The sequence below is a fragment of the Eleginops maclovinus genome, chromosome 15 (assembly GCF_036324505.1).
Source record: "Eleginops maclovinus isolate JMC-PN-2008 ecotype Puerto Natales chromosome 15, JC_Emac_rtc_rv5, whole genome shotgun sequence".
Lineage (NCBI taxonomy): Eukaryota > Metazoa > Chordata > Actinopteri > Perciformes > Eleginopidae > Eleginops > Eleginops maclovinus.
Genome location: NC_086363.1, coordinates 13,446,926 through 13,461,418, shown reverse-complemented (window position 1 = coordinate 13,461,418; position 14,493 = coordinate 13,446,926). Strand labels below are relative to the sequence as shown.

General features: G+C 38.9%; 1 protein-coding gene across 3 annotated transcripts in view; it reads left to right on the top strand.

The window, feature by feature from the left end:
• Positions 1-13,742, top strand: part of evlb (Enah/Vasp-like b) — a 51,490-nt gene extending 37,748 nt beyond the window's left edge. For 2 of the 3 annotated variants that reach the window (XM_063902281.1, XM_063902279.1), the window contains exons 3-13: positions 239-416; positions 5,789-5,855; positions 8,520-8,587; positions 8,987-9,234; positions 9,366-9,466; positions 9,652-9,691; positions 10,008-10,059; positions 10,729-10,786; positions 10,882-10,942; positions 11,072-11,129; positions 12,479-13,742. In XM_063902281.1, coding sequence (XP_063758351.1) covers positions 239-416; positions 5,789-5,855; positions 8,520-8,587; positions 8,987-9,234; positions 9,366-9,466; positions 9,652-9,691; positions 10,008-10,059; positions 10,729-10,786; positions 10,882-10,942; positions 11,072-11,129; positions 12,479-12,516 — 969 coding nt within the window. In that variant the 3' untranslated portion in view covers positions 12,517-13,742. The remainder of the gene's footprint in view (positions 1-238; positions 417-5,788; positions 5,856-8,519; positions 8,588-8,986; positions 9,235-9,365; positions 9,467-9,651; positions 9,692-10,007; positions 10,060-10,728; positions 10,787-10,881; positions 10,943-11,071; positions 11,130-12,478) is intronic. The other variant, XM_063902280.1, reaches the window with a different exon arrangement.
• Positions 13,743-14,493: the final 751 nt, after the last annotated feature.

Here is a 14,493-nt window from a genome sequence, read left to right as displayed (position 1 = left end):
TAATCCTTTGAGACACCGAGTAATCAATTCTCTGCCATTTAAAGATTTCTCTCTGCCAGTAACACATCCAAGTTATAAGAATTGTTTGTAGTGTTTCTTGTTTTATTTTATCTCACCGGCCCGCCATCTGTATATGTTTATCGGCACTCCGATTAAGATCAAGGATGAATGTTTAACATAAATGTTCCACAGTGAAAATCTGCTGTTTTTCTGTAGTAAACTTCCTCCTCCCTCACAGGTGGTTATAAACTACTCCATAGTGAAGGGCCTCAAGTACAACCAGGCCACCCCCACCTTCCACCAGTGGCGGGATGCCCGTCAGGTTTATGGCCTCAACTTTGCCAGCAAGGAGGAGGCCACCACTTTCTCCAATGCCATGCTCTTCGCCCTCAACGTCCTCAGCGCTCAGGATGGAGGTGAGTCTCCCTTCAGTGTAGCACATGAACATTTTGATTGCACACATGGAATAATGCTCAAGAAGCCTAGTATGGAATGATTTCCTTATTTTAGGAAGAGCTCCCAGACTTATTACGTGACCTTCAGCTTCCCGTCTAGAGCCACAGATTGTATTTTTAGTACTCACATATGGCCAATGCAAACAGCAGATCGAACTGAACTGAAAACAGCTGTGGAAAAGTTTATGTCAGCGGATGCAATGCTTGTCATCATATTGTTGAAGTTCATTTTTTAGCCAGGTGAATTTAACTGTAGCGTATATGCATTTATTTTTACAGTATATCATAACTCTTAAAAAGACAACCTCCCAATAACGGCATACACTTGCTGTCTTTTATTCATTGCAGCAGGAAGCGATTGATGGATCGCAGGTGCTATCATACAATTTGTTTTATACTATAGCTAACAGTTCCCTTCCATGTAGAGCATAATTTTCCTGTTTGCCAAATATATTTCTAAATATGTATATTTTCAAATCACATTAGAGTAATAACACAAAGCAACCAAGCTTGTATAACTTCATCAATCAAATCAAGATACACTACTGTTAGTGTGTGTGGCATGCTAATGATTAGAGGGGCTACGTAATGCCCAGCTTGGACAATATTGATTTTCTAAGATTTGTGTTATTCTGTCTTTCTGATATCACCACACTCAAAACACAATGCTAAGGTAAAGAATGCCAAAAGCAAATATTAATTCAGGATAATACATTTAAAAATAAATCCAACATAAACTGCAAATGTGAACCTTAAAATACCCCAAAAATAATAGATGTTTTCTCTGTGACTCAGACTGTGAAATATTTGCCCTAAGGAGTAACTGAAAGCTTAGCATCATAGTAGTAGCCATTCTTTAGTAGTAGTCGTGAGACCTAGTCCCCTCTACTGGGCACTTTGTAAAATAAGTCATGAGACAGGAGCCTGAGCAAATCATGGTAAATGCAGATACTGAAACAATCAGTAGTATCTACGTATTTCACAGCAAACATTTTGATGTGTAATTGCAAAAAAGAGAAGAGAAAAAAGCAAAAATAAGATTATTAATGACTGTGTTACATTATGTACGTTGGCTCTCTGGTATCACTTTCTGAGACACAACAGTAACGAGAGTTGGTAGTGTTATTAATTCCACCAGTTTTTCCTGCTAAAAGTAAAAAATTGAGTCTATTTGAAGACAGTGGTGGAAACACATGCACGAGCCTATTTTATTCTTTTTAGCCGTGTGTGTGTGTGTGTGTGTGTGTGTGTGTGTGTGTGTGTGTGTGTGTGTGTGTGTGTGTGTGTGTGTGTGTGTGTGTGTGTGTGTGTGTGTGCAAGAGTGTTTGAAAGAAAAAGCAAGACAGATTTAAATTGGGCAGTGATAGAATGAGAAACTGAGTAACAGAGTGAGTGTCACAGCTTGCCAGTCATTACTGGAGTCAGCAGCAGCAGTGTGTCTCCCCCTGCAGTCCCCTCCAGCCTCTTAATTAGAGTGAGTCATTGAGAAGACCTCCCCTGGGTCCCGTGCTAGAGAGCACATCTTTTCATCTGCCTAATAACACGGACGAGGAACAAAGAGGCTCGAGTGACGGCGGCCAAACACGAGTGCACAAATACACGAGAGGAGGATACAGACTGACAGAAAGGGAGAATGATAGCCTTACTATGCAGCACTGACTCCAGCTACATAAAGAGATACAATCTGTGTGTACAGGCGTCACAGCACTATCACACACACACACTGCAGAATACACATGGAAGATCTGGTTCCATTGCATAAGACGTTTTTACAGATCTTGTAGAGCATAGATTAGGGATAATGTTGGATTTCCCTCCATTTTAAGAGGTGTGTCTGCCCCCTCTAGTGGTAAAAGGGTCAAAACCTGACCCCTAAAATAAACACTGTAGATTGTGACAGAAATAATGTGCGAAAAACCAACAAAACGCCCTTCTTTGAGATCATTTCCATGCCAACTTTCATACTGGGTTGGTCAGAAGTATTGTTTCCTGTCACTTGATCTTCATCAGGTGCTATGACCCATGTAAAATGCTGCTCCAGTGCTGAAAAAAATACTTGATTAATGTTTGAATATAAAGAGAAAAATAAAAAAACCAGAGATCCCAGTTTGATGACTGTTGTCATCAGTCGAGTGAATGCACACACAGCTTCACAAGAGTTAAGAATTGCTTTTGGTTTTTATTTCCCATTCTTCCATATTGATTATTAAGAGATATTTGGCTGTTAATGAGGATGAATAGCCAAATAAATGTGTGTTTCAGCAATTTATGTTGGGAATATACTTTTGTTTCTTGATAGAGTAAATTATCCATTGACTAAGTGAAAAAAAACTATTTCCAAAATTGATAAGTAGTTCCTAAATTTTTTCTTAGCACTTTAAAGGGTTCATCTATTTCGGCTCAGAAATGTAGGAAGAAGTTGAGAAACAAATCTACATATTTATTGATTCCTGTTTAGCTGTGTTTCCCATGCACAACTCATCATTTTTTTGTGTCACATTTTAATCGGATAGCTAGTCGGACAACCTACGTGTAGGAGGCTCATTCTCTCAGCGGAGATGCATGTGGATCAGCTCGCTTTGACATTATTGCTGTGTGAGTGGCATTAGGCTTCAGCGGCCTACAGACAAACCCGACCTTTTGAAACATTAGCCAGAGATGCTCGCTGCACTGCTGCCGCCCGGAGGTGTGGGTTACAAGAAGATGATAGATGATACTGAGGCTGGGGGGGAGGGTAGGAGGGAAAACAGGCAGGCAGGTGAGGAAAAAGAGGTAGAGAGGGAGGTGATGGAGGGGGAGGAAAGGCAGCTGAAGTTGAGCGATGGTGAGCGGGGAGTGGGTCTGTCAGTGCCTCTGTGTCTGCTACAGCCGCTTCCTCTTCTTCAGCATGTCATGTAGGTACTAAAGCTCTGTGTGTGTTGGACTTCTGAATGGCAACTACTATATCAAGTTTGTGTGTGTGTGTGTGTGTGTGTGTGTGTGTGTGTGTGTGTGTGTGTGTGTGTGTGTGTGTGTGTGTGTGTGTGTGTGTGTGTGTGTGTGTGTGTGTGTGTGTGTGTGTGTGTGTGTGTGTGTGAGTTAAGTTCTGGTATCTATTGCTACTTGTGCATGCCTGGTATTATAATTTCATAGTGAAGGCCAAAGTCAGAGTACCGTTTACGATACCTTTTATTTTTTATTCTAACGGTAAGGAACAGAGTAGAAGGAACATTACTTCTCTAAATGTTTCCTTTTAAACGACTGAGAGTTCAGATATTAGTCAAAATTGAAAAAACTGGTACATACATAATTAGGTTTTCAAAATAGTATCTTTTTTAAATGATCTTCTGTCACTGGGTCACTCTTGAGTTTCTGACTTCTATTAAGCGACCAAAACATTCACCCTGTAATAAACATTTATTTCAACCATGATAAATGAAATAAGTTGAGTAAAAACTTGAGCAATGCCTGTGTGGAATTGTTGGTTTGTGTTGGCGGTGTACTGTCAATCTGTTAATATTAAGTAATTTATCAATCACAAAGGCCAGTCCAATTGCAAAAGAGTTTAGTACAACAACTTTGCAAGGCTGACATGAATATGAAGCTGCTTCCAGGAGACAGTTAGCATGGCTTAGCTTAGCACATAGTCCAAAAGCAGCTAGCATGGCTCTATCAGCACCTCACAAAATAACCAAAGTGCAGAGAAAATGCAATTTGTGGATTTTGGAGTTATGTGGCGGTCTATTGCAGTAACATGCTGCCTTGTCACTGTTAGATAAAGAGAATACCCCATATGTGTATAGATTACACAAAAAAGTGAACTTCCATAAATGACATTTAGGAAACGTAATGCTGGATATGAAAATATAGAGATCATTTATAGTCATATTTCAGCCCTACTGTGTTTGAGAGTAAAGTTGTATTTTTTCAGAGTCCGTGCGTGCTTGTGTGTGTGATGAGGTATCTATTAGTAAGTGTGAGTCAGGTCTTTTGTTATCTGTGTTATTTTGGGGTTTCTGATACCTGATCAATGTCGGCCATGAGCACTTTTGGCTTGCCAGAGAGCCACTTCCATTAGAGATGTGGAGAGCATCGTCAGTTAGTATTGACTTCATAGGACCTGACTGTCAGAGAGGTCAGGGTGTTCGGAAGCCACCCAAAAGGAGGACAGTATTGTTTGTTATGTGCACATCAACGTCATGTTTCCATTAGGGTTTGATAGCAAAGGAATCATAATTCAACAATATAAAAGTCCTTACACTGCAAAGTTGCTCTTCTGTTGCAATAAATTTAAAAAGGATGTGTGAAAAAATGAATTCCTCCTGAACCTCTCCTGATCTTAGGAAGAACAATGAAGATGTATTGTTGTCCCGGATGAGTTCAGCGATGAGTTTCATTGTAAACGGATGACTCTGATGTGTAATCCCTGAGTTGACGTCTTTTTTTCCCTCATCTTATCATGTCTTCAATTAATTACATTCCCTATCTGGATCTCCATCTGCAGATCAGACATTCGGTGTTTAAACGGATTACATCCCAGTGCCTTGTAGCTCAAATCACATCACAAAGAGGAGATACTAGAGGGAGTCACCATTCTTTGATATTGCGCCTCTATTGTGATTCAGTAAACTGTCTTAAAGTCTTGCAACACAAAGAGCTTTTACAGTATTATAAAATAATCTAAAGGCTAGGAAAAATGTTTCAAATCTGATCCTTCTAGACTGTGAACTTTGACCTCAAAGCAGATGTTTCAGAAGCTGCAGCGTGTCGTGAAATGACTCGGCAACCGCAGACGACAGAATTTTGCCTGTTTCCAATTTAGGGCCGCCTGCTTGGAGAAAGCTGCTCAAATAAACTCCAGACCTCGCTCTGGTTTTACTTTTCAAAACACTTAACCCGACAGAAAGTTGCATTTCTTCACAGAATATTCACATGGGTCTCTGGCTTACTCTCTGTGTGTGTTTGTGCAAACACAAATAAAGGGAAGTATCATGTTTCCATTGTGTGACCTTTAAATAGCCATAATAGAGCATTGTGGGTGACAGGAGTAAACACATGAGCAGCTCTCACTAATGAGCACACACACTTTGTATGCAAGTGGATGAAATAATGTATGTTAATTGACCTAGAGTGAGGGATTAATCTGCTTTTCACTGCAAATTACTCATTACCTAAAGAAAAGGACATAAGGATCAACTGCTGTTTAATTTCCTGTTGTTTGGTAGTTAATTGTCTTTAATGGCCTTAATTTCGATTAGCATAACACTGCTTGTAATGGATTATTAATATCAATTCAATTTAATTGGATCTGTGTTCTTGTCTTTCTCTCTCCCTACTTTCATGGGTGTCTTTAGGTCCAGCTGTCCAGCGCCAAGTCCAGAATGGACCCACCTCAGATGAGATGGAAGCTCAGAGAGCAAGGTAACATTTCCTAACTGAGTATAACGTGAAATTGCTCAACAATATTTAGAGCCCCTGAAAATGGCTTCACCCGGTGAATGTAGGTCCAATATTCAATCTCCTTTTAGCTTTGTTTTGGTCTCCACCAACTCCTGGTGGAAATGTCTGTCTTTTTAAAGAGCCAGTCGCTAACTTTACTGGGTTGCTGTTTGGTGATGGACAAGTAACGCGCCGTGGGTTTACTTAGCTTTTCTGGAACGCAAATTATTCTTATTTTTAGCTGAACATTTCGTTGGTAAAATAACCGAAATGTATCTTACTGTGGCAGAAAAGTGTGTTTTCATATGGGACACTAATGAGACTTTGCACAGGAGCACACTGACACTCCAAAAGACTGGATTTTTGAGAAAGATAAAATATTCCTTGCTATATTTAGAGCTTCCCATCAGTGATGTGACATTCACTCGCTGCTTCTGAAATATTAACCAGAGAGACTTCCTGTATACCACTGCAGTTAGGATGGCTTGTTCAGGGCATTTTTGGGAATTATATCCAAAACAGAAATCAACTTTTGGTGACCTCGAGTACAGTGGATAGGATTAAGTTGGTGAGTGCATCCCCATGTGTCTGATACATTTCGCACAGAATGAGCCTATAAACTCTAGGAACAGTGATACACAGACAGCTGTCCTTAATGACCTTTATTGATATTCTCTCTCATCCCTCTCTATTATCCTCCGGCTGGCTCTCATCACTAAATCCTATGGGTAACAGTCAGATAAAGCCAGTGAGCTTGAAAAACAAAAGAGGTTCTTGTGATTGTGATTTGATTTGTCCAGAAATAATGAGTGAGTAAAATTTGCATAGTTTCCTAAGCGTTCTGTTTCTTCTACTGTGGCTACGATTCTTCTCAGAGACAGCCTCAGCCACAACTAGGTCTTTGTTGCTGTTTATAAACCTGTTCAACTCTGCCTATTGGTTCATTCAAATGCCAAAAGCCGGGGATTAAGGGAACAAATATGATGGGAGTTACGGCTCTTTCTGATCCCGTGTCTGCTAAACTGAACCTCTGGGCACAAAGGATTACGTCTGTGATTGTGCAGGGAGATTGTGTGCTTGTTGCGTGAGGGTTTCGGGTTTGTGTGTGTGCGTACGCATGGGTGTGTGTGTAAATTAATTTGACAGAGCTCTTTCCAGTGGTAGCAGAGCAGCATTGCTCAGCTGCCCTGCTGCTCCCCCTGCGTTCGCTGCTGTCAAGTTGTGGCGGTTGCTGGCTCAGCACTTCTCCTCTCCAACACACAGCTGGAAAGTTCCACTTCCTCTCCATGAGCTTTCTCCTTTCCCTCTCTCTTCTGAGTCGTGACATACATATGCTTCTCACATCAAAGACAGACATGTGATGTAAAGATGGGGAAGGTTTGATGTGTGTTTAGATAGACGGAGATGAATGAGAGGGTGATAAATGTACCTTATGCTGTAGTGGAAAATGTGCAGCAATGCCAAAACGTTATTTAACTTGTATAGACAGGTGTGTGACGTGTAGTCATGTTTAGTCTACAAGCTACACAATTCAAAGCTGCTGTCAGCTTGAGGACAGTGTAAGTCATCCCATCTGCCATATTTTAGAGGAACATTTTCACAGAATAGTCGAGTCATGGAAACACTCAAGTCGCTCTATAAATGCAGCAACTTCAAGATATTCAAGTTCCAAAGAATAATGTATTTTCTTTCTCATGTGATGTCAAATAATTTCTGGGTGTTGAGGTCATAAGCTTCATTGGGTTTGTACTCAAAATATACATTATTATTAAATCAAACTTTGTTTAAAGTGGGATTTGAAAATAAAAGCATCCCAATCAAGCTAGATAAACAAATGTTTTCTGCAGCCGGATCTTAATATTTGAAAGCTGCACTCACTATTTTTTATATGGAATAAATGTAGAGGTTGATGTGAAGGGAATTGCTTGTGACAAACCCACAGACAATTATTTCACGACTCTGCAGTATGCATTTTGACTTCTGCCTTTGTTTTGGTTTAAAACCTGAAGCTTTAATGTTTCAGTTTGGTCTCTCTACTTTAATTTTCAGCAGCTGATTCAGCAAAGAAATCTCTGAAACCCACTGAAGCTACCTGCCCAGCTCCTAACAACAGACAGTTAAAATTAGCGAATTGCTGGTGAACGAACATCATCATTTAACTACTAATGAGACAGATATTTATCTCAGGTTGGAGTCTGAAACCAAGTGAAAAGGAGAGTGAATATTAGACAACCATAACTCTAAATGAATGTGGTTTCCATATCAACTCAGACTCGGTTGAGAAAGTAAAAGATGAGCTTTGTGTACTGGAATAAAGCTGTTTGAATGATGTGTTTGGATATTATTTTTCCTCCTCAATTTGTAAAAAACAGCTATATCGATTTGTCAAACTTGACTTTATTTAGGGCTGGCTTGCTTTAGCACAGTAAACCCTGCAGTAATGACGCTCACTTGTCACTTTTATTTGGACCTGCCAATGTTTGAGGTTACCCATTGCAGCTTCCAGGCAGGAGCACTTTTCTATAGCGGCAGATGTGACATGGTTGGCTGCACTGTTCTCATAGGATAATAAAATGACTCAATAACAGATGAGACGTGAAATTTGTGATATTAAGTGACCAATGAGTTTCCTTTATGTCCCCTTAGACAGATGATAGAGCAGCAGCAGCAATTGCAGGCACATTTGGAGCGGGAGCGAAGGACGTCCAACTCAGGTACTCATATTAAACTGGCCTTATCATGCTTTTTTGGGTTTGCCCTTTCCTGTAGTGTGCTACTGTATGCTGTAGGTGTTCATGCATGTAAATGGTCTGCAAAGGCTAAAATCTCAAAGTTCCCTCCGGAACTGGTTTCTGGTTTCAGACGGGAGTGGAAAGAGGTGCTGCAGCACAGCTAGTGTGAGAAAAAGAAAAAAACACTATTTGAACAATAAAGCATGTAAACATGTCACAGTAGGGGACAACATACAAATATGACCCTGAAAATGGGCATAACATGTACTCTCTAAAGTCACACTTGTCAAATGAAATAAAAATCTTTTTATAATTTTAAATACAATTTCTTCAATCAAGTGCATTAAAACTCTAACACTTGCATTTAAATCTTCCTTCCAGGTTCTCCTTTCCAAGGCCACCCTGCTGTGCTTGCTGTGGCCCCGCCAGTAATACCTCCCCCCATGAACATGGGTGGCCCTCCTCCCCCTCCACCGCCGCCAGGACCTCCACCACCTTCAGCAGGTGCACCAGCGCCTCCTCTCCCGCCTCCACTTCCCATTGGCGGTGGGATGGACGCGGACGAACCCCCCGCCCAGACAGGTCTCGCAGCTATGATCGCCGGGGCCAAACTGCGCCGCGTTCAAAGAGTGAGACGACACTCTGATGTCTTTATCTTCCAGTCATGCAGATATAACTAGATAATCTCCAACAAACCTAACTGACATAAAAGTGTTGTACACATCAAAGAGTGTAACTTTTGGACTCCTCTCCCCCTTAGCCCCAAGACGAAAGCTCTGCAGGCGTCAAAAACGATGCCAACCGAACAAGCGGGGGAAGCGGAGGACTGATGGAGGAGATGAACGCTCTGTTGGCGCGAAGGTCAGAGCAATGAGTTCAGAAAACCCTTTTGCATCAACATCCTGAAGCCAAAATAGTTATAACTTGCCCGTAAAGCATTTAATCAAAGTGTGGTTCAGGATAATTTAGTGTTTATTATAATTACACACACATTGGAGATGGGAACAAATGCCCAGTTCTCACTCGAGGCTTCTTCTTTCCCCCAGAAGGAAAGCGGCCTCAGAGCGGCCCGAGGACAGCCAAAATGTGAGTGAATGGAAAACAGTCCTTTTTTGCAATTTATTAAGCTGGTGTTGTGATAAACAAAGATAATTAGGAGGATTATATAAGCATGTCAATGATGTTCTATTGATGTATCTTGCTTTCATGACTTACCTTTTGATGAGAACATTTAGGCTAAAAAAACACTACGATTACTGCAATGAGGAGAATTGAACAAAAAAAGAAAATTTGACAGAAAATAAAACCTTAACAGCTACGACTATCAATAGATGAGTATGTGTTAAGTATGATGATGATGGAAGTTGCCATGTATATTAAAGTACCTTGTGTCTTCCTGTAGGATGACGCAAATTCTTCGTCACCCAACACCCGGGGTGGACAGAACTCCACAGGTGAGCACAGTAACAGTGTGTATTTTTAATGATTTTATCATCTCTTATAGCAGTAGAGGAAGACAAAATATTGAATAATAATCATGGTAGATACAGATCTGATTGACAGTGACCTTTATGGGTTTTAGCGCAAATTGGACAACTGTTTGTGAGCCTGATAGCATCTTTGTTCTTAATATCTCTGTCTGGTGTGGGCACTTGACTAAAGTAAATAAATACAATCCCAACCAGGATTGTTAAGCCAGCAGGGAATATTGTAAACTGCCCAACAAAAGCCATGACATGACCTATACTTTACACAGGAAATCCCAGTCAGTTATAAAAGAAAAACCACATGCCCTCCACTGTTTGAGTTGTAGTTGCTCTCCGCAGGGCAGTGCTTTATTATACTCCTGCCAAACAAATTTTCTACAAGTGTTGTTATTTTCATCCCGAAAGCAAAAAATATGATCAACAAACCATAGTCGACTTCAATACAAGAGTGTAGGATGTTTACCATGGGTATAAATGCCATGACTGTACAATTAAGAGATGATTTGTGTCTCTATGAGGACTCTTTATCTTGTGTATGAGCTGCTTATAACTTCATTCATTGGCCAGAGAATATTGCATCATATCTTTCATGTGGAAATGTCTGGTTTTCTGTCTAAAACTGTTCCTGTCTTATAGATGGTGCAAAGAAGCCGTGGGACAGAGCTAATTCTGCAGACAGGTCGATGGTTTCAAGGTGAGAGCAGGGAGCAGCACAGCTCACTGAATATGAATGGACAACAGAACATCTGCCGCTAATCTGACGGAGAATGATTTTATTTTATCATGCAGGGTACGGCCCGTGGGGGGTGGCAGCGACTCAGACTCGATAGACATGGATAGAATGAAACAGGTAAACTGGAAAACACACTTTGATAACTGGACACTTACTCTTAGTGCATAAAAAAGATGTCTACCGTGATTGAAGAAAGGTGTGATGGACTTTGAACGTTTGTTTACGGATGTGTTTGTGTTTCATTAGGAAATCTTGGAAGACGTGTTTCGTGAATTGCACAAAGTAAAGGAGGAAATCATCGATGGTATGTTTAATTTTTCTCCTGAAGAAGGGTTATCAATCAGCATTTAGGAGCACTGTCTCTCCTTATTCATGTTAATGAATATTTATTTGAACGTTTCACCAGTGGGATGATGGGAAATGTGAAGTTATTTGGAGATGTGACCACTAGGTTGCACTAAGGTTCCAGAAATCAAATGAAAACCTTATCTGTAATGTTCCATAAATAGATCATTTATTTACTCATGCAGATAAGAAAGATTGGCGTACATGGGGTTATTACAAAGTTAGATACAGTATGATAACTTGCATCTCACATTATGACCAAATTATTGGTCCAAATATAATATGATTTACTGCTAAGTTAGCAGGTAAATTGTGTATCTTGGAATTTGTTCATGGAGGCCTAAATAACTTCTTTTTTTTATTCATAAATGTTAAATTATAGAGACAGTCACACATTTACTAAAATAATAAGCATAAAAAATACTGTATTACAAAATAGTCTTAATACATATTGTATTTGAGGACACAATTATGTTAAGATAATGAGAAGCAAAATAAACTATAGAAATATGACATTAAGTTACTGTAGAATATATGTGAAAATGATACTTTACAAAATGATTCTTATAACTGAAATTCTTTATAGACTGTAACTGTATATTGATCAAATATGTGTAAACATGTTGTTAACCCTTTTTTCACAGTTGTTTATTGATGTTTCCTAAACATCTGTTCTTGATGTTGCACCGTTTGTCTTTTGTAGTTTCTTTAAAAAAAAAAGCACTCCATAATAACAGTTGGAGTCTGGGGGTCATGGGAAAGGGAGAAAGAGAAAGGATTGGCAAAGTCGAGGTTATCACTGTTTTTCTCTCTCTTTTGTGGATCAAGCTTCCAAAACACTGGACCTACCTGTACCATAATGCAATTTAACAGCCTTTCAAACTCAAGCCAGATTTCAAGTAACCATGATGATGACATATTAGGCTTTTTTGGAACTAGGAAGAAATATTCTGCTTAATAGAAGAATCTGATTGACATAGAAAGTCCTTGTACTTTGGATTTATTTACTTTGATCTGTGTTTTTCTGTGTTTTTGTATGCACCTGATAGCACTGATGTGCATGTGATTTTTTTAATATAAAAAACCTCCAAAAAACCGGAACAACTGTTTTCAGAGTACTGCCAGTGATGAGTAAACTGAAACCCATACAGCCTAAACAGTATGTAAATTGGAAAGTAAAGTGGAGGGCCCCTTCAACTTGCCACTTCAGGGCCCATTAAGAACAATTGAGACAAGATTGTGTAATGAGGGTTGTTAGCAGGTCATTATCAAACTAACGATCCTATGTTTTCTCTCCTTTTCCTACAGCCATTAGAAATGAACTCAGTCGAATTAGCACGACATAATCTTTCAGAGCCCCTCCCCAGACATGAAATCCCCTTTTTGAACCTCGCCCCTGCAGTAGCTGCTGTGGCCCTGAAAAGGAGGAGAAGAACTGGGCCCAAACTGTGACATCTTCTCATCCTGTTCGACACCTCAGACATGTTTGTGTTACATTTTGTCTGTTTGTTTGGACTTGAATGGGGCACACTCTCGGACTGATTCCTCTGATTTCCTCACATTTTTTTGTCTGTTTGTAATCCCAGTTTGCTCCCTCTTTCTTCTGCCGGAAAGAAAATGGATAAAATTCATATTATTTAGTTTTTTTCACCAGTTTGTATTAAACTTAAATATATATATATATATATTATTACTATCATTTTCATTATTATTCCTATCATTTTTATGATTGTCAATGTAATGTTAATATGAATAGTAGTAGCTTAGTGAGTACAATGGTAATAATGAGGAAATGATCATGAGAATTTGATAGTAATGATAACGTTGATAATTATAATTGCACATCATTTTACGTCAGCCTTTTGTATTTTATATTGTTTCTTTTCATTTTGTTTTTTGTTTCTTTGCAAACCGCATCTAAAAATAATTATATTCATCTGACCTGGACATTTAAAAAAAGAGGTTTTTTATCCTTTTCACCAACACATCTATGTGTGGAACCACGGCAGAAAAAAAACAGGCTTTAAACTGAAATGGAGGGTGGAATAAAGTTCTTTGGATATTGCAATCTTATAAACAAAAAAAAATTAAAAAAATAATACACCAGAGTATTTGTGATCATGTTGTTAATAAAATGTGTATTGGCTGCAAGAATATGGTGAAGTATTGTTCATTTTATTCTCTCTTTTTATGACAAAGTGCTTCCTGGTTTGACAACGCAAAAAAAATAAAAGAAACGCACTAAGTTTAAAATGAATTCAAATAAAAACTGTGAACAATGTCTTGGATAAATGAGGTCGTCTCTTTCCTTTTGTATTTGTTTGGGTGCTATTTTTGTGCCTTTCTGGTGATTAAGTCTGACTTTCTCACAGTAAAGTGCTTATGAAAAGGTGCCATAAATTACAGCTGGTGCAGAATAGAGTGGTTTCCGTGCAACCGTCTTGTGTTGTTCAAGTGTTGCAATTAAAGTATGAGGCTGTTAAGGGTCCTGCAAAAGCATTTTATAAATAGATTCAAAGGATACATCCAGATAATTAATTAATGTGCAGTTTTATCTATGTTTATGTTTTGATGTTCGTATTTAATAAATTCATGAAACTATTATTAAACTGAAACTGTTATTAAATTTAACTATTTTTCAGACCAATCCATAGATTGAATCTTAGGAGTAGAGTGTTGGTTTAGAGGGCTTGTTTGCTGCTGCCTGTTGACTAAAGATAATATGATTTAAATAAAACTGCATACTTTTTAAGCACTAGCATATCTTCTCATATACTGTATTGCTTTTATGACCTGGATGCAACTGGTTGATGAATAAATGTATGTAAGACATGCCTTTCCTCAAACTATTTTTAAATTGCAGGCTAGGTAATTATTTAATTATTTCCACAGTATTCCATGGTCATACAATTTTTAACACGGTTCAATAAAACATTGTAGGCTGCATTGTCAGTAAATACAAGCAAAGTGCATTAAACCACATTAACCCCAGAAATGACTTGAGAGAGGAGAGAATGTTTGATGTCCATTGTTGCTGTACAAAATATTAATACCTTTCTAAGTGTAACGATGACATTAAATGCAAAGACTGCTGGACGTTTGTTTTCAATGCACAACATGATGAATTATGTTCCAACAGGTGTTTGGCCCATCACATCATAATGTAGATCTAAGTATAGCCATAATCGGATGCAGCAAGGGCAGCATTGATCTCCAGTCTTAATGAATGAGGTCACAGAATAGATAATAATCACTGTTTCCAGTTGTGTGTGACTATCAAAATAAATGTAAAAAAAAAGGTTAGGTCAACTGTTGATAATATG